Genomic DNA, 18185 nt, shown 5'->3' on the forward strand with positions numbered 1-18185 from the left:
CGGATAAAGAATCTTCCTTATTTAACACTGTTGTGTACGAGCTCTTGTAGGCCGTCTGGGCTTGGTTAGTCGATTAGCGCTTTGACTAGGCCGTGTTCGGTTTATCAGTTCAACGCGAGCCCTTTCTTTCTCTAACATCGCCCATCTCACGCTGTCATGTTACAAAACGTCAGCCTAGCTTAAGCTGGATGGCGGGCTGGTAGACCTTCTATTGGCGATGGCAAGATCTAGTGGAAACCGCAACAGAGGGCCATAGCGGCCAATCGGATGATCACCCGTAGTACGGTGCAGAGATTGCGGCAGAATGCCGGGATAAGATGGCGCGATGGGATTTCAGCTGATAAAAATACGTTGGGGTAATATAAACTCTTGATAATATCAGCCCGCCGTGTACTGCTTCCACACTATGTGACTTCAACCAACATTTGAGTGAGTGGGTTAATCCAATGTTGCAGTTAGTTGGTGTATGTTTGGGCTCCTATAGTCGGTGGCAACGGGTACACCTCTACCACCATCAAAAACTATGAGGATCTTAACCAGGGGTCGGAAAAAAGCTCTTTCGCCGAAGCTCGTTCATCCGGTCGCCACCGGAGCATTCTGCGTATAAAACGCAAAAAATGCTCCTGTTGTTCTCCTTTCAGGTTCCTCTCGAGATCCTCCAAGAACCTAGAAGGAACTTCATTTTCACCTTTCCATTTTCCTATTTGGTACTTTTTAGACAGGTAAAGTCGAACTAACATGGGGTGAAAGAAGTAGGTGTTTTACCGCTTGTATCGAAGAAATTATGAGCATGTTCACTTTTCTCAAGTATCTCGCGCGGCGGTAGGCCCATGTATGCAATCATTTCACCGAGGTGATGGCTGTCTGAGTCTTGTTTATTTGCATCCTGAGCGTGAAAAAGATGACCTGGCTCGAATAGATCCCAAGCCTGTATACGATGTCAGCACGAACAAGGAAGACAGGACCCTAGTTTCTGGGTAAGCATACCAACACTGCAAGATTTCAGATGTCAATCTTCTCATTCCAGGGCATACGCAGTAGCACTTCGGGAGCCCTATACATAATTGGCTGTACATCACCATAATATGTTGCTGACGCTGACCTATGGCGAGCCTCCCCAAAGTCTGAGAGTACAGGACGACCGTGCCTTTTCGGAATGCCCAGCTTTCGAGAACAATAGATCGATCGATCCCCGACCATCTTGTATGGACTTGGATCAGATATCTCAGCCATCTCAAAATTAACTAAAATAGATTCATCGTCAATATTGAGCATGATATTTTTTTCTTGTATGTCTACTATCAGTTAGCCTAGACCATATCCAACCGCATGTATGGCACTGAACCCGTATGGACAACGTGGGCTTTGCTATGCAAGAAGTCCAATGAAAGGAGAATATGTATCAGTGTGGGTTTGAGCAGGTTCTCCGGGAAGACCTTCTGAGGAATCCGAGTTCGAAGTTCAAACAGACTCATGCCTAAGGGTGGGTGGATAAGGCACTAGTGAAAGTGGGACCCATCAGTTGAGCGGAGCTGGAACTTATCCAATACTGTGCGCACGAGAATGGCACCAGTATGGCTTGATTTAAGAGTCCTTAGATAATCATAAACTTGAATCTCTCGTGCTGTGTGAGTGGAATCACATTCGTATAGTTTTAATGTGACGTAGATATGCTCCCTTATGCCAATAAGCTAACTCCATGCAATCGATGCCCTACACAGTAAGGTGCAGAATCGTACTGTAGGTCCCGACAGAGCCATACTGTTGAGTAGCCACCATAGCCCAGCTTTCCAACCACCTGATCCTTCGAATGGAGGACATCACCGATTTTGACTGGAAAGAAGTTGTCTTGGGAGTACCATGCTAATCTTTCCTCCTCCAGCTTGTCAGTCGAAGAGAGAAGGGGCCCGGGTGAGAACTTCCGGGCGGGCGATGGAGGTCGCCGGGAAAAGGGCACCCTGAAGAGACGTGATAGGCGTTGCATTATCCCCGGTCTAGCGATTTGAGATGAAGTGAAAAGGTAGATGAATGTAGCAAGGGCCGTGTGGAAGTCCGCCTTCACCCCTGGTCAGCTGCCCCCGTTGCCTGGGTGACTAAGCGATAGTGCGATTGTGGAGGACCCGACCTGTCTATAAAATCACCCCCAACAATAATGGGTGTCTACAGAGTATATCCAATCCACTATCTTGGCCTATATTTCACTTTGCGCTCGATTTTCCCTCCGGCTATACTTCCAGATGTCGTTTTCAGATTGGCCCAACCACCCGAGGTCATGTATTTATCCCGCAGCGTAATTGATAGGCCGAAAGGAACGACTATACAAGAGAGCGTGACTGTTCGTAGGTTTCTTACTCTTTGTTACTTTCCATCTCTGTTCCATTGTTCAGACTTACATTTTATTTTATATTGATTGGTTCATTGAAACCAAGGACCTGCATCGGGAACTTCCAACATCAACATAAGACAAAAATATCACTTCATTAACCGAGCGAATATAAGTTCAATCCTGGTGGTCGGTCAATTGGTGAAATTTGTACTCTATTGTAGATTGCCGAAAGTATGTTGTCTAGTCTTATAAGATACCCATATGTTGCCCTACACTGTCTCGGCTCCTGTAGTCCTTCTTTCTGTTATGGCCACATTAATACAAATAGACATTTTTTAATTTACCATTATGTCCCTGTTCATAACAAAAGCCAATATCTTCGATGAATCTAACGAGTAATAGGGTTAATCTATCGCGTGTGCACAATACTGATCTTGGTTGTATGTATTAGAGCAGCCGCTATAGCCTATTATGTATGTTAGAAGTCGCTTCCAACCACAATAGCTCCGTCGTATTTCATTATTTTAACAGCAAAGATTATCTCACAGAGCGTCACTGCAGTATACTTGGGCTTTTTAGTATATACAAGCCCGATTGAAAATTTCCGCAGGCGGGTACAAAATATATAAGATTTATGACCATCGCTATAACCTATTCTAACTTCAAAACTCAATTTCCGAATCTCTCCGCCTAATTTCCAATTTCGCAAAGGGATCTGCAACAAGATCGGCCCCCATCCTAATATGTTGAGGAGAACTACCCTCCGCGAGTCTAAAGTCATACTTCAGCAAAATGTGCGAAAGCGCAATCTTGATCTCATTCGCGGCGAAGAATCGACCAGGACAAGCATGTTTTCCCAGACCAAATCCCAAGTGCTGCGGGGAAACCGAAACCAACTGCGCGGATTTTTCACTGCCAGGCGTCTCGCGCAGTCGCAGAAATCGATATGCGTCGAATGTGTCAGGTTCTGTGTAGACCTTCGGATCCCACATCTGTTCGCCAGAGATGAAAATAGAAGTTCCTTTGGGGATAACAGCGCCGTCCGACAAAGCGACGGTCTTCATTGCGAGACGTCTCATAGAAACTGCATGTATCTCCTTAGCTTATGATTGAAATTCAAAAAGCATGAAACATACCTAGGCTGGTCGGTTTTAATCGTTGACTCTCTTTCAGCATACTATCCATGAGCTTAAGTTTATAGAGTGTGGTTTTTTGCCATCCATCTTCTTGGATAACAGTACGAGCCTCTTCACGTAGAGCTTTAATCAACTCGTCCTTTCCGCAGAGGTCATAAAGCACCTGAGTGATCATATCAGAGGTAGTGTGGATTGCTGCAAGGGAAAAGGAAAGTTGTGCAGCACCGGCATCGTACGGCCGACCTTTAGCACACTGTTCCATCCATTCCATCGCGTCTGTGTAGCGTTTTGGGGTTAGTCCTTCTTGAACTGCGACTGCCTTTTCTGCCGCACGCTCCGCCAGTACAGGATTGATTATGTCACGGGCATCCTGTAGTTCGGTCTGAATTTTGCGGCAAGATGGGAGGAATCTAGCGACAAGAGGGCGAATGATGCGAGGCCACATTCGCAGAGATTGAGCGGCCATGAATGAGTCGACCGTATAGTCGACTGTGATGCGAAGCCAGTTGGGGTCGCGACAGATCCTGTCACCCAGAAATACCTTCGATGAAAGCTGGGCGACTAGCATCAAGATAGTATCTTTTGTGTGAATAGCATGCCATTCTAGACCCGGTTAGCAGTACAAATGCAGATGCTGTACGAGAGACTCACGAGACTCATCAGTCCAGTATGACCTCAACGCAACGGTAGTCTCATCCGATAATGGTTTAGTCACACTCCCTTTTATATAGTCAGTATTAACCACGTGTGTTGAATATGCTCTATCATCTCAGAATGCTTACCCAGACTCTGCGTCAATTTTATACGCACCGCATCTTGAACTATCTGATCTGGGTTCGTTCCTTGTCGAAAGGGTTCAAAGCCAGAAATATGAGAATGGAAATCCCGCCCCGTTTCATGTCCAAAGCTTAAGTCCGGATGGTTTCTGATTTCATTTGCATAACTGGGGGCCAGGGCAGTTTTATGGCCATTTTCGGTGACGATATTAAAGATAGAAGACTAGAGATTAATGTCACGTTTGTTAGCTTAGGCTGACGAGGAGGAAACGTATAACCTTGCCTTCTTCAGTCCTTGAGCAATTAGAGATCTAGCATTGTAGAGGTATCGTGTCTTTGCGGGCGCAAGGCCAATCTCAAAACGCCCTTTCCCATTCACCAGGGGAATGCTCTTTCTTGAGTTAAAGAAGAAAAGGAATGCCAGGACAGTCAAAGAAAGTACACCGGCCGCCACAATTGGATCAATTGAGTTGTATGTCGCCAATACTTGGAGCATCATCTTGACGGGAATCCTGCACTCCAAAACGTTGGAGTTCACGACATGGGGGGGAAAGGTTGCTACAAGCTGCGAGGGCGCAGAATTTATATGGATATATTAAATAATAGTTCCTTCCTAGTTCTCTCAAAGCAATTGCAAGATCAGCGAGTTTTCAATTTTCCACGGCCATCAACATCCCGCGATCTACATTGCAAGTTGTGATTCAACAGTGCCCCACCCTTTGAACAGTCGATCCAATGAATCCCGGTAAGTTTTTCGAGGGGCGCGTGAATACCAATATAGCCATTCTCATTGGCTTTTACTAGTGGAGCACTGATTCAACAGGGGATCCATCCATTCTGCACGAGGTCGATCTGCAGGAAATGCTCTCCGGCATCGCATGGGGTTGAACTATTACTACATTCGGCAATAGCCCGTTGCTTTCAGGGAACCAGGCAAGCTAGTTCGCTAGCAAAGCACATTTTCTACATCTCGATGTGTTCAATTGTTGAGGTGGGTATGTCGAGCGGCACTCCCGTCATTGTCGTGACCCACTTTTACTACCCAGTATCCACCATGCAGTTAACTTGGAAACTGGGGCTGTAACCGAAGACCAGCGTATAGCAATACGATCAATCTTGCGAAGTGTGAAATCCAGCATTTGCTCTGACGAAGTTCTCCTCAAGTAATTTCAACTAGGAGTCCATGCACGTCTATTATCCCATGGCTTTCACCTTATCTTCATAAGAAAATCTAATAGCTTCCACGTCCATTCCCTCCACCAACTCCGGATATTTCTCAATAAACTCCGTCGTCAACCCCCACCCATCCTCTCTAGTAAAGACATCGAAGAAGTCCTGTCTAATCCCGAGATTATCCGCCGCATCTCGTTCCAAAATATCCTCTCCCCACGGCCATCGGATCTTTGTACAGCAGCATAAGTAACCAATAAGCTCACAATAATCATATCTCGTCCAATGGTCAATCATATTTAAACGTAGCTGCGGCCAAATGATCAGATCAATTAAGTCTGGATGTCCCCTTTGTAGCTGCGTCATGAGGGGATGGAGAAATTGTGGCAGTCGTTCAAATGTAACGGGGTTCGGAGACACCCGCCATTTGCTATACACATACGTCAGCCATCCACTGGCGAGACATTCCGGATCTCGCATCGACTGTCGACGTATGCCGTGGCTGACTTCGTTCGCTAGGTAGTTCCGTCGAGTGCCATAAATGAGGTCCAGAGGGGCCGGGACGGGTGGACATGCAGCGACAAGGTCTGGGCGAGCGAACCAGGGGCATGTAGCCGGCAAGAAAGAGGGGTTCATTCCGTACTCGTTGATCGGAGTGAGGGACCAAGAGGGGATAATCTCTGGTGCCGTTGATTGTGGGAACGGATGTACCCCAGGGAGTGATCTTGTGGCGATCTCCACAAGAGCAGATGTATTTACCGTTTGCTCTGCTAGACTCAATGGCGTATGGTGGTCTTCGGGACGTAGGCCTTCACCCGCCTGTTGACTTAACAGTGAATGGGCAGATTGCTCAGGGATTGAAATGCCGGATTGTAGTGTCAATTTGGGTGCTGCTTCCACCTCCATGGGGCGAACAAGGCACGGATTCAAGCTTGGCATCCAGGCATTCGCAACAACTGTAGGTGGCGTCTGGAACGAGGATGGTTTCTCAGAGAGTACATCATTAAATTGTCCCAGCAGATGACGAAGCACGACTTGTTGCTCCCGCAATTTTCTATTCTCCTCGAGGACTCGGTTCAACGTGATAGTGTGCCAGTGCATCCATGCAGGTCCATGGTTCTGATCGCAAAATGCCACACGATCTTCCAGCGATTTCATACGTGCCTCCCGCTTTTCTCTCTGAGCTTTTTGGGCCAAGCGATCTCGGAGACGCTTGCTATCAGACGACGAGTGGGAGGCATTGTGACGTGATGAACTCATCGTGTCGGAGGACATTTATAGACAACAGTTGAGACTGGGAGAAAAAAGCGGCGCCTCCGAGCGGAAGTGCAGGAATTTCTTGGCATCGACTTAGTCATTCTTATTTCCACCTTCATTTCTCTCTTTCATTTCCACGTCTTCGCATGGAAGCTGGGCTCGTTTTGTATTACCTCTGAATATCGGTCCTTTAATGTCTTTTGGTCCAATATAGCTAAGCAGCCTTTTGTGATCAAGACTAATTTACCTTATTTCGTACGGGAGCCACGATCATTGTCATGTTCCGAGGATGATTGTGACGAACTGACCAAGGCCTACTATATAGAGCGATGCGCATACCAAGTCTTCGACTTGGTATTCTGGTCTTTTTAGTAGCTCAGTTGGTAACTGTCCTACTAAACGGTCTTGGCGGGTAGAAGCGCACCTACTCACTGCCAAGCCCGTGACAATGATCCCCACGATATATTTTTTCGAGCACGCGACAATGTGATAACACAAAGACTAAGCAAAATAAAAGCAACATTCTAATGAATAGAAAATATTCATAATAAGAAGAAGTAGAAAACGAAAAAGGGGAAAAAAGATAGCAACGCAGAAATGAAAAGTTCGGAAACAAGCCATCGAGAAAACTAGTTAACAGAAAGGAATTAGAAGAAAAAACAAAAAAAGACAAAAAAGTGAATGTCGGTTGACTTGGTCATTGCCCTAAGCAGATATCCTATCGATTCAACTGAATGTAGGTATATGCTCGGTGGGTAAAAGTGAAGTGTTATTCTAGACTACTCGCTTCGTTGAAGATATATCAGCTGCCTATGCCAAGGAATCACATGACTTAGGCATATCAGCTGAACAATGGTTCCAACAGTGAAAGAACTGGTAGATACTAGTATAAATTGATGAACCACCGAAAATTATTCGTGAAACGTATTGCTCCTAAAGAGCCTATCCAGAGGTTAATGAATGCATGCAGATTATTTTAAATCGAAGAAGAACACGCTTACATGCAACAACACAGATCATAACTAATCGCCACGTCCAATGTTGACAGATCCGCCAGCACCACCATTTTGATATCCAGAATTGTGATTGGCGCCACCCCTGACATTTGCATTCGTCATGAAGCCGTTGCGTGAGGTACTTGCGCTGGCATTGCCGCCATTGCTCGAGATATCTCCGACTCGCGTGGTTCGACTCATATGGCTGTTGCGAGTTTGTATACGCCCGTAGTTCTCAGCGTGATGATTGCCCAGATTGTTATTATGAGAGTTGGTCAAAGTCGTGTTTCCAAAGTTGCTTGTGGTGGCTCTGCCACAATTGCTGTTGGTGACGGAAATTCTGCCCTCGTTGCCAGTGGGACTGGAGGGCTCATAGCCTCTGGGCTGATGGAATTGAGAAGGAGGGTTCTGAAATTGCGGAGGCGGGGGTTGGAATTGAGGAGGGTTTTGAACCCAATATCCTGCGCCGTATGGAGGAGCGTCGTGGGGGTAATACTGGTTGTAATGTGGGTCATATTGCGGCCGCAGGAAAGAACTTGGGGGGATATCCAGGAAATCCCTGGATTGGCTGAGGGAAGCCCCCTCCGGCATTGTTTTCATGATGATTGTAACCCATTGTGACAGAGATTCGGCTCCTGACAGGATGAATGAGGGTAAGAGAGACTGATTGAGTGCCATTGAAAGTATGTGCTCGAGGCGTTTTGGCTGGTTTAATAAGGCGCTTTATAGCGTATAGTTCTCTGATATATAGGGTGTTTCGGTGCTCATTTACTACCAAACTATAGGGTAAAGATTTCTAGAATGATACTAAACAATCACCGGATAGGGCGCTAGACTACATGGCCATTTTTTGTATCCAATCCACGGCAGGATTAAAATCGAGGTGTGGTCTGAATCACAACTTCGTTTGGGTGTCAGTATCAGCGAATTCTGTATTGACATGTGGTTATCTTGATGTTCAACTGCTCAGTCCCCGCGAGCGCTAGAGGAAGCGTTTCTTCTCAACCCAACTCAGTCATAATTTTCAAAGACCTTGTGACATTCTTTTTTGATCATCTATCCAATCACGATTACGAGTGGGACAGGAAAATGTCTGCCAACAGGTCGCTCAAAGTCGGTAACATCACCGGCGATGGAGGACGAGGCGTGGGCTACCAAGCCGTCCGTCTAGGACTGGCATCTTATCAACAGCAAGACGGATCAGGGGGTGCAAACGGAGGTGATGGAAGTGAGGTCTCCATCGCCACCTCGGGTCAATACCACAATGTTCAGGCTGGCGATATTTCCAATAAGGGAGGTGACGCCCAACTCTGCGGTAGACACAGCTCTTCTCAAAGTGGCATCGCAGCCTCGGGAAAGGCAGCCGCTGGATCTGGCGGAAAAATCACTATTGGATAAATGTGAGCAATTCAGTTCGTGTGCCTGAGGTCAGTTTTAGTTACTAACCTGGGAACAAGAGGACGGTATTTGATTGAAGGGCGGGGCTGTTGGAGATGCGATGTCCTTCATGACTGTCGGTTTCTGTTTCTACCGATTTTGCTTTCGTTTTTGGAGGGCAGGGATATAATGTTGGTGCTTTTAAGGACACAATGCGGACCAAATAAGATTGGGTCTTAACACCGTGTGACTGACCCCTCATTCGCTGTCTTCCACCTGGACATTCTTGCGTTTGCTAGCTTTTCTGTGCTCCCACCTTGGTACTTTTCTATTCTTCTTATAGCTTAGGGCGAAGAAAACAAATCTACTACACGAAGCATTCACCCTACTGATCAAATATCTGGCAAGGCTACAAAAGACATCCCTTACCAGTGTAGGCTTTGTATGACGCTTGAGTAATTCATGAATTACGGGAGGCTTAATACTAACCACAACGGCTCTGTAAAAGGACCATGCTGTTTCGAATACTCTTTCATCCTCAGTGGTAGCGGAAGAAATGTCCGGAACAGTACGATGTCACCCACGGGCACTTGAACCTGAAGCAATTTCAACCGACTGGATTGCGAAGCGTTTTTTTGGGGAAGTTTCGAATGAGGGACACGTTAGTTGCACATGATTAACTCAATTGATAGGCTGGCATGAAGGTATTAATATGAGTGTAACTATAGTTCCCCAATGATGGTGCATCTTGACTTGCAATCACCCTAGTTGGCCTTGGCGCCTCGGTATGACGTCATAGGCTTCGGTGGGTGGTCCCCTCCACCCCTCCTCTCCCTGGGCATAGGCGTCTTATCTTCATCTTGACCAGAAATTGACTACCCGATCACAAGGTTTGCCGCGGGATATGAGACAAAGAGTATTCGATGGTATCAATGTTGTCCCTGGACCTGAATCAACTCCATATGACAAGGGCACATGACAATTGACAAGTACCTAACGACAAGGGTCGATCTGACACCAGTCGCCTAACATTTTCACCAGAAAACTAAGAACGGGGCCCAGGTTCATTGCTGGATATAGATTTATTCTCTCAATTTGTTGGGATGCGCGGCTCGTCGTTGTGCAATGATAGACAATGAAAACCCAATAATAGACGACAAGTAGACCGACCATTAGCGGCACTAGATTGGGCTCTATCATTCACAACCGCGTGCAAACATGCATACCCCTCATATGTCGGTGAAGCAGAGGATTGGCAATATCGGGCCTACATGAGCACTGTAGATCCCTGCGGAAGGGCGTTTCAGGCGGTGCTGGCATCCTAAAATTTTTAGCCACTATGTTCCTCCTAGACCTAATTAGCGTCTGATGGGGCAATTTGAATACTGAGCAGAACAATATACTTCTTCCGGAATCTCGGGCCTGCATGCGTCCCCTTCGACATGCCGATGGGAACCGCTTCTGGGGAGATTCACGTGTAACAAACATGAAACGCATGAAGGTGTCAATCGTTGAATATGATAGGGCTGTTACAAGCAGACCAATAGTGTGGCTTTATCATTTGCCCACGTAAACGGTTTCCTGAACCTGACCTAGTAGTGGGGAAACAAATGTCACAGCCTCTCAGCCGAGATTTGAAAGCACGGAGCCTTTCGTGCGAAGACACATCATGAATTTGGCATGTTGTACCTGCTCGATTGCTAACTTTTCAATGATCATGTGTGCATAGTGTTAGCATGTATGGGGCTTTGAATCTTGACCGCTACAAGGTCTACATGATGGATTTTCTTGAAAGATCTGTAAAAAAGAACATAAATATAGAGCTGGATAGGAGCGCCGAATTGTCGATATATATCTTCAATATACTGTATCCGAACAGTACGACATATGGTGTACTGAAGACACTGTCTAACATTCAATCATGGCATCAAAGCTTCGCTGTGAGGCCAAAATCAAGAAAGGTACTCGGTGCCATCGCCTGTCCTCGGAAATTTCAGTTTATTGCACACAGCATGCGAACATAGTGAAGAAAGAGACCGTTTCTACAAAGACCAATACTTCAAATGCTATGATCAGCATTGAAATTCAGGAAAGTTCCTCACAGTCGAGCGAGGTTTCCGAAGATTCCAACTTAGAATCAACCCTACTAGGCGACGATATTGAGGCCGACTATGAAGAAACCCCCGATGGTTGTACCAATCCCTTCAAGATGGGGGTCAAGAACGATGGCTGCCAATACGCAAAGAATGAGAATATCGGGAACATGACTGTACAGAACCTGGCAACCCCAACAGCACAGGCCTTCAACCGAATTAGCAATTTCCAGGGATATATGGTATGTCTGGAATGCCTTGCTATTGAATTTCTCTCCAATGACAGTTCTAACACACATTAATAGCCCACAACAGTCAATGACTCTCGTTCCACTACTCAGAACATCATTTACTACATTTGTCCTGCACTATTGGGCCAAGCCAATTGTATTGAACGGCTTATCGATAAGGCAAGATACGTCACTGGGAAGAGACTCGATGGCAATGATGCGGTGACCGGCAATGCACAATTCTCATCACCTCTTAGTACGGAACGATCTGGTAAGACAATCGAAATGCTTCCGAAACTGCTCAATATTGACTCCGTCGCAGATCACAAACAGGCCATGAACAAGCGCAAGGCTGTTATGCAGGATACAGCCCTCCGCCTGACCGAAATATCCTGTCTTCTCAAGAGAGCTGCGGCGATCTGCCAGGACGGCAGAAGGAAAAAGCTTTTGGAAAAGGCTGACCTGACTACTACAGGTGTAGCTGATGACAATATCTAACGGTTGCGGCTGTGAAAGGAAATATGGCTGTTTCTTATGGCCTGGATAGAATTAACAGGCGCGTGGTGGCTGATTTAGCTCTTCGTTCTCGTTCTGTGTTTTGTTTGTTTTCTTATTCAGTTTTTTGTCTATCTGGAGGCATCGCATACTGGAGTGAACCTTGCTTCGAGAAATGGCCGACTGGAAACCACAGTTGATGTTATAATTAGCATTATAGGATGTATGTTTGCATTTAAGCATGAGGAATTACGTGAATGAAGGGAGTAATTGTTTTACATATACATGAAACTCTTTCCTCTGACCTTTGATTGCCATATTCATACAAACCGGTTCATTTTTCCTATATAAGAATATAGCACAAAACGGCGATTGTCAACCCGAAGCAAAGTCTGGCATTCTCAAGGGTAGAACCTAGAGACTCCTCCCCGTCTTTCTGGTCTTTGTCTTGACCCTTATCAGTAGTAGTAGCAGTAGCACCTGGAACCGAATTTTCTCCGGATGTAATCTCAACGATATTATCCGAGTATGATTCCGATACTAGATTGGCTAGGGAAACCTCATCGTTGGCAAGATCAAACACTGAATATACAGACCTAATGAAGTTTGTCCCCAGCACGATGCTTCCTCTTTTATTGTAATCTCGGTTGGCCACAATCCCTGAATAGCAAGCATCGCCATATCTTGTGTACGCGTGCTCAACGCTCACCTGGGTCATCAGCAAGCCAATAGGAAACTCAAACTTCGCAGCACCAAATTCAAGGGTAATATTGGTTTTTGATGTTTCCAGAGAGCAGGGAAGAGTGATTTGCCCAGATTCAGGGATCTTCTCCACATTCAGCTGTATGGCAAGCGCTGACATGACTGATTCAGGAACATGCGTAAGGGATACTTGGTTGTCGAGTAACGCGTCTAATGTGAACGATTCCGGGGAAATGGATGTTTCGTTGATTAGCAGACCGGTCATGTTGACGCGGAATGCCTTGCGCTCGCCAGACGGCCCCGGTACAATCGGCAGGGTTTGCAAGGTGCCGGAATATTTTGCTTTGTTTACGCCACCGAAGAGAATTTTGCCACCGTAACGGTACCCATAGTTTGTCCACATGCTGAAGGCAGGTGAGTTGATGATTCCCGCGTCCGTCAAAGCTTGGGGTAGCGACACCGAGGAAGAGCCTTCTTCTCCGTACCCAAGACCAATCGTGTCTAACGATCATCTTTAGTGAAAGATATAAGAGTGATATGACAGAAAATGGAACTTACTACTGGTTATTCCATCGTATGCCACACCCAGTTTCATGGAATCAAGTTTGGTATTCCCAATAACCAGAGCATCCTTGAAAAAGTCGCCGGTGACATTGGGCCCTCTGTCATTAACTGCAAAATCGGAACTAACGAACTCGGCGGTCTTGGAGGTGCTCGTGTTATATCCGCCATACCCGTCGCAGTTCTCCTTGTCTTTGAACCATTGACAGCTGGTTGAATTGGCCGCATGAATCCAGCACTCATTACCCATAATATTGAAATATACCTCCATCTCCTGGGGAGGAGTGCCGACAGTGATGTTTGTGTGGACGAAGACCATGTTCTGTGTAGGTTAGGCCAGTGTCCCCTAGCAGTCTTCTAAACGGCCTCCATACCTCGATCGCAGCGTCCACATCAAGCACGTTCTTCCTCTTGTCTATCCCAACACGACTCATCGAATTCGAGCCGAACATAGGTCCAAACCCAAACGGTACCTCAAGAGTAGATGGCACATCTTTCTTCTCTAGCGTTAAAGCGGCTCTTGTCAGGGACACACCCAAAAAAGCAACGAGCAGCGTTGATCCACTCCTCATGGCGATCCTTCGATAGAGGATTTTATTTTGGGTTCAAATTAATTATACCCCAGACTACCAAACAGCCGGACGCCATCGATTGTTAAATGCTCTCGAGAACCCACCGTCCTGCAGTCCTGCAAGTCGCTCACGCCCGTTTTTTATCACCCTTGCCTCATACAACGTCTCTAAGCCTATTCTGATCACTCGGTTAGATTTTAAGGGGCTATTTTCCACACTCCCAGGGTCTTGGGCCCTCACACTAGCTGTGAACCCATAATGAATTCAAGGCTAGTGACCAAAATGGGGTTAGTCAGTATCGTCCGGCTCAGCCCTATCCCAGAACTAGTTTGGCGCCAATCCTTAGGCGCGAATTTAATCCATGAGAGTGACTGGCAAGGAACGACCATTATGGGCCCAGACGCCCAGTTACTCGTTGCTCCGCTATTCGCCGCTTATTCTTTTTCCTAATGCAGCAAGCGTCTTTCCATTTTTCTCATCTATCAATGTCGGCAAGGCTCTGGGCGTTATACGAGAAAACTACATGAGCCCCATGCATTTTACATGTTCCGACTTAACTATTACCTTATTATACAGACAATATATAAGCCATGAAACTGCTGGACGCGTTGCTTCTCCTGCCGACTATGTACATATTTGAGCTAGCTGCTTTAGACTCAATCATGACATGCCCACTTGCAAATTTGTGTATAGGATTCAGGGCACTTTGTGCAGCCCTTGACCGGTTCTTCAGTTTTTGCATGACTTACAGTTTTACTTTGGCCCCCATTAACCACCTGTTTGTGCATCTCCAGTCCCGATGCAGCAGCTTATTCATTGGACTTGCCAAGAATGCAGGATGCAACATTCCTTAGCTTCTTTTGGCCACGGAAAACCCGCTATCCTCTTTCTTCCTTTTCCCTTTTTCCTTCTTCGCAAAGTATGGAGTAATCTGACTGCCTATGGGCTATTCCATCTTACTTGGGTAAGCTCTCTGTATTACCCACAAACTGAGTAAGTTATATGTAGGAAAACCTTCTCTCGGTTCAGTGTCCTGTTTTCTTCTTGTTCTTTTTTTTTCTACTTTTATTTATTTTCCTCTTTTGCCCTTTTTTCTCTATTAATCTTGATCAAAGGACACAAAAATAAAATAATTATTCAATATGGATGTATTAACGAGACTGTAAAAAAGATTTTATGATCACGAAGCTTGTAGGTCAGTAGGAAAGGAATTGTATACTTAACCCAATGAAGGGATGAACTAAGAATAGAAGAACTTGACCAGTCGTATCAGGCACCCAAGATTCAATAACAAATGACTTCATGTCTTATTCCAGCGTTTTCCTACGCTACCTTCGGTGTTCTCAAACATATTTGTTATCTTTTACATAATTTATCACTAAGTTTAACAGGAACTACAATAAGAAGAAGATCAAGAGCAGTAGGGAGCAGCCGAAGGCAAGAGAGAGAGAGAGAAAGAAGAAAAAATGGAGGAAAGAAGCCGACGGACGTATAGATGTAAGCAGGTGAGAGTCCGACTGCTCTAACGGAAGAATGTTACACTTCCACCTCATTGGTTGCTTTTATCTGAGGTTAAGTAACTTGATGCAACATCAACAAATTTCCCACGACAACACACGAGCAGTCTCCAGCCACCTATCTCTCGAAGCATACCACGTCGCTGAGGGGAAGTCGGAATAAGAAGGCATTCGAAGAAGCCAATCATCATCTCGAGCCCGCCACTTTCCGACTCAAACCAATCCCCCTGGAGGCTTCAGAGCTGAGTCTAGACTAATTGAGTTACCCAAGTCCGATGCTTTGAGGATAAACATCATTCACACGTAAGATGTCCAGCTGAAAAGGAAACGGGATCTTCCGCAAAAGACTGCTCCATGTTTTGGGCTATTGTGGTCAACGTCAACCCGCGTCCCGAGGGGTAACAGTAGCAAACACGAAGAATAAGGTTCTTTCCAGCGAGTTAACTCCAGTTCCTGGCGTTCCAGACGTCCATTTCCATTGGTACTTCACGGCTAGAAAGACGGAGCAGAGCTCCGCATGATTGGAGCTCTAGATCTTCATTCCTGCCAATTGTCGTCCCGGTCCCGGTTTACCGCTGCCATCGCCAGACAGTTCCCATGTGGCATGGAAGTGCTATGAGAGAAAATATTAACACGTATTATATATTTTGAGTCAATATTTTTGAAGGTTCGGTGACAACATATAGACTTTTATTGACGCGGGACTTCAAGCAGCATTACGTATCTAGAGTGGATATACTCAGGAAAATACGAGATAAACTAGGAATAGTCTCAGCAATAAAGAACAGGTAAATATGCTTTGTAGTAGGAAAGTAAGAGGTCAAAGCAATAACTCTAAGTAAGCGGTTACATTAGACTCCTTCGTGTGGTCTAGTTAGACGGGCCCTATCGGAAATAATCCCCGCATTGTTGAATGCTACCCTATGAACTTTAACCCATCCTTGAACACCAGGGTCTTCTTGTTTGAAAGACGAAAAGAAAAATATAACAATTGGATCAATTCATTAAACTGATATAGAGAGAGGAATAACTAGTGTAGCATTAGTAGGTACTGCGTTGTCTACCTACCCGAGCCACGATCAGCTAAATCCGTCTGGTGGAATGTGGAGCTTTCTGGTGCTTGAACATGATTGTATGGAACCAAACTCTCGTTTCCAATTTTCAATTGGCCTCTTAAACAAAATCCGACACAGTGCAATCATTTCGTGGGGTATCGAAACTAAAATATATCCCTCATAGTCACCGTGACATCATGCTCTAGGAGATCAAATCGAACATAAAAGACCAGACGATGTCCGGCTGGGATCTAGAAATTCCTCTTTCGAAATTGCCCAAGAAATCCTACAAGAATAACCCTCTGATACAAACAAGCTCAAGGTCAATCCTCTCACATCAAAAATATTTTTCCCCCACCAGCATCCTTACCCTTATCTTTGCAGTGCAATATCTCAATGACTGTAACCAGTACTATTCTAAACCATGCTAACCACTTAATAGATTCACCAGAAGTTCGCAAACCAAGCAAAACAACGAAACAAAAAAAGAACAATGGCCCACCAAATCTCAGCACTTGCTAGGGGAGAGGAGCGTCTTGATCTCTTCATCCTCGGCCACGACAACGGCTGCTACCACAAGTACCGCAACAGCGAGAACTGGTCCGACTGGAAGAGCATCGGCAAGGGATTCAGCAGCATTATCTCTGCCGTCAGCTGGGGCAAGGACCGCTTGGATATCTTCTGCCTGGATACCACCAATACCTGCTACCACCGAGTCATGGAGAATGACAAGTGGGACAAGTGGGAGAATCTAGGCGGCAATTTCACCAGCTCGGTCAAGGCTATTAGCTGGGGTGAGAACCGTCTTGATATTCTTGCCCGTGGTCACGATAACTCGTGCCATCATCAATACTTCGACGGTAAGAGCTGGAGCGGATGGAAGTCCATCGGCGGATCCCTGAACAGTGGCGTTGAGGCCGTGAGCTGGGGCAGGGATCGTCTCGATGTGTTCGTACTATTCGCAGAAGACAATTCCTGTCGTCGGAAGCGGTATGATGGATCGAACTGGAGTGACTGGGAGAATCTGGGTGGGTCTCTGGTGAGCCCTATCCGGGCTATCAGCTGGGGTCGGGACCGCATCGATCTCTTCGCTCGAGGCCATGATAACGGCTTCTATCACCAGGGATACGATGGAAACAAGTGGACCGGATGGCAATCCCTTGGTGGCCAGATTTACAGTCACATCGAAGTGCTCAGCTGTGCTCCTAACCGCTTGGACGTGGTCGCCATCAACCGTGACAGGAAGTGCATTTATAGGTCCTTTGAGAACGGTAAGTGGAGCGACTGGAAGGTCCAGGGGGACATGACATTCTTCAGTGCGATTACTGGAGTGTCTTGCAGGGCTCGCGAGGGCCAGATTGATCTCTTTGGTGTCTCCACTCAGAATAACGCCGTTCAGCATAGAACTTGGGACGGCAACAACTGGAGAGACTGGAGGTCCCTGGAGGGAAATGTTACCTGCCAGCTGCGGGATTACTGATTTCGGCTTTACTATTTTACCACGAATAATTCCTCGGCGTTTGGGATTTGGGCTTCCGCGCGATTTTATTGATTCCAGATGAAACAGCAGACTGTCAGACAAATCAAAAGTTGCATTTATTGTTTTGATCTCGGTTGATATTGTATGCACCTGTTGTCCTGTGCTTCACAACAAGGACGTTGGACTCCAGTAACCTAAGTAGGGATTTAAGTAACAATCCTTATTGTCTTTCTTTGCCCTCATTTACCAAGGCCGTCCATCTCACTGCTCTCCTAGTGTTTAATCTTTTACATTTAGGTCATGAAAGGTGTCAGTGACTGGGTGATCAGATGTTTAGCACATTTACTACATTGAATTAAGTGACTATGGGAGAATCGTACTCGCTTGTAGGCTTGTAGACCGCTTTTTCTATCTAGAAAGATATGTTCAGTGCCGCGAAACAC

At 46.0% G+C, this 18185-nt stretch overlaps 6 protein-coding genes across 6 annotated transcripts; 3 read left to right on the top strand and 3 right to left on the bottom strand.

Moving 5' to 3' along the window:
• Nucleotides 1-2988: 2988 nt before the first annotated feature.
• Nucleotides 2989-6683, bottom strand: KD926_004243 (CYP68L8; the record flags this gene model as incomplete). Its single annotated transcript, XM_053095068.1, has 5 exons — nucleotides 2989-3410; nucleotides 3463-4065; nucleotides 4114-4182; nucleotides 4245-4461; nucleotides 5451-6683. 5 exons carry the CDS (start codon nucleotides 6681-6683, stop codon nucleotides 2989-2991), a joined length of 2544 nt encoding a protein of 847 aa, XP_052950229.1.
• A 1004-nt stretch (nucleotides 6684-7687) lies between these two features.
• KD926_004244 (uncharacterized protein) lies at nucleotides 7688-8251 on the bottom strand (the record flags this gene model as incomplete). The annotated part of the gene is made up of 1 exon (XM_053095069.1): nucleotides 7688-8251. The coding sequence occupies one exon, from the start codon at nucleotides 8249-8251 to the stop codon at nucleotides 7688-7690; it is 564 nt and encodes a 187-aa protein (XP_052950230.1).
• Nucleotides 8252-8749: 498 nt separating this feature from the next.
• Nucleotides 8750-9058, top strand: KD926_004245 (uncharacterized protein; the record flags this gene model as incomplete). Its single annotated transcript, XM_053095070.1, has 1 exon — nucleotides 8750-9058. The coding sequence occupies one exon, from the start codon at nucleotides 8750-8752 to the stop codon at nucleotides 9056-9058; it is 309 nt and encodes a 102-aa protein (XP_052950231.1).
• A 1900-nt stretch (nucleotides 9059-10958) lies between these two features.
• Nucleotides 10959-11858, top strand: KD926_004246 (uncharacterized protein; the record flags this gene model as incomplete). Its single annotated transcript, XM_053095071.1, has 2 exons — nucleotides 10959-11372; nucleotides 11436-11858. 2 exons carry the CDS (start codon nucleotides 10959-10961, stop codon nucleotides 11856-11858), a joined length of 837 nt encoding a protein of 278 aa, XP_052950232.1.
• Nucleotides 11859-12198: 340 nt separating this feature from the next.
• KD926_004247 (acid protease) lies at nucleotides 12199-13690 on the bottom strand (the record flags this gene model as incomplete). Its single annotated transcript, XM_053095072.1, has 3 exons — nucleotides 12199-13058; nucleotides 13116-13440; nucleotides 13493-13690. 3 exons carry the CDS (start codon nucleotides 13688-13690, stop codon nucleotides 12199-12201), a joined length of 1383 nt encoding a protein of 460 aa, XP_052950233.1.
• Nucleotides 13691-16755: 3065 nt separating this feature from the next.
• On the top strand, nucleotides 16756-17742 carry KD926_004248 (fucose-specific lectin; the record flags this gene model as incomplete). The annotated part of the gene is made up of 1 exon (XM_053095073.1): nucleotides 16756-17742. The coding sequence occupies one exon, from the start codon at nucleotides 16756-16758 to the stop codon at nucleotides 17740-17742; it is 987 nt and encodes a 328-aa protein (XP_052950234.1).
• Nucleotides 17743-18185: the final 443 nt, after the last annotated feature.

The sequence above is a fragment of the Aspergillus affinis genome, assembly GCF_023601865.1.
Source record: "Aspergillus affinis strain CMG 70 chromosome Unknown NODE_202_length_38771_cov_90_472270, whole genome shotgun sequence".
Lineage (NCBI taxonomy): Eukaryota > Fungi > Ascomycota > Eurotiomycetes > Eurotiales > Aspergillaceae > Aspergillus > Aspergillus affinis.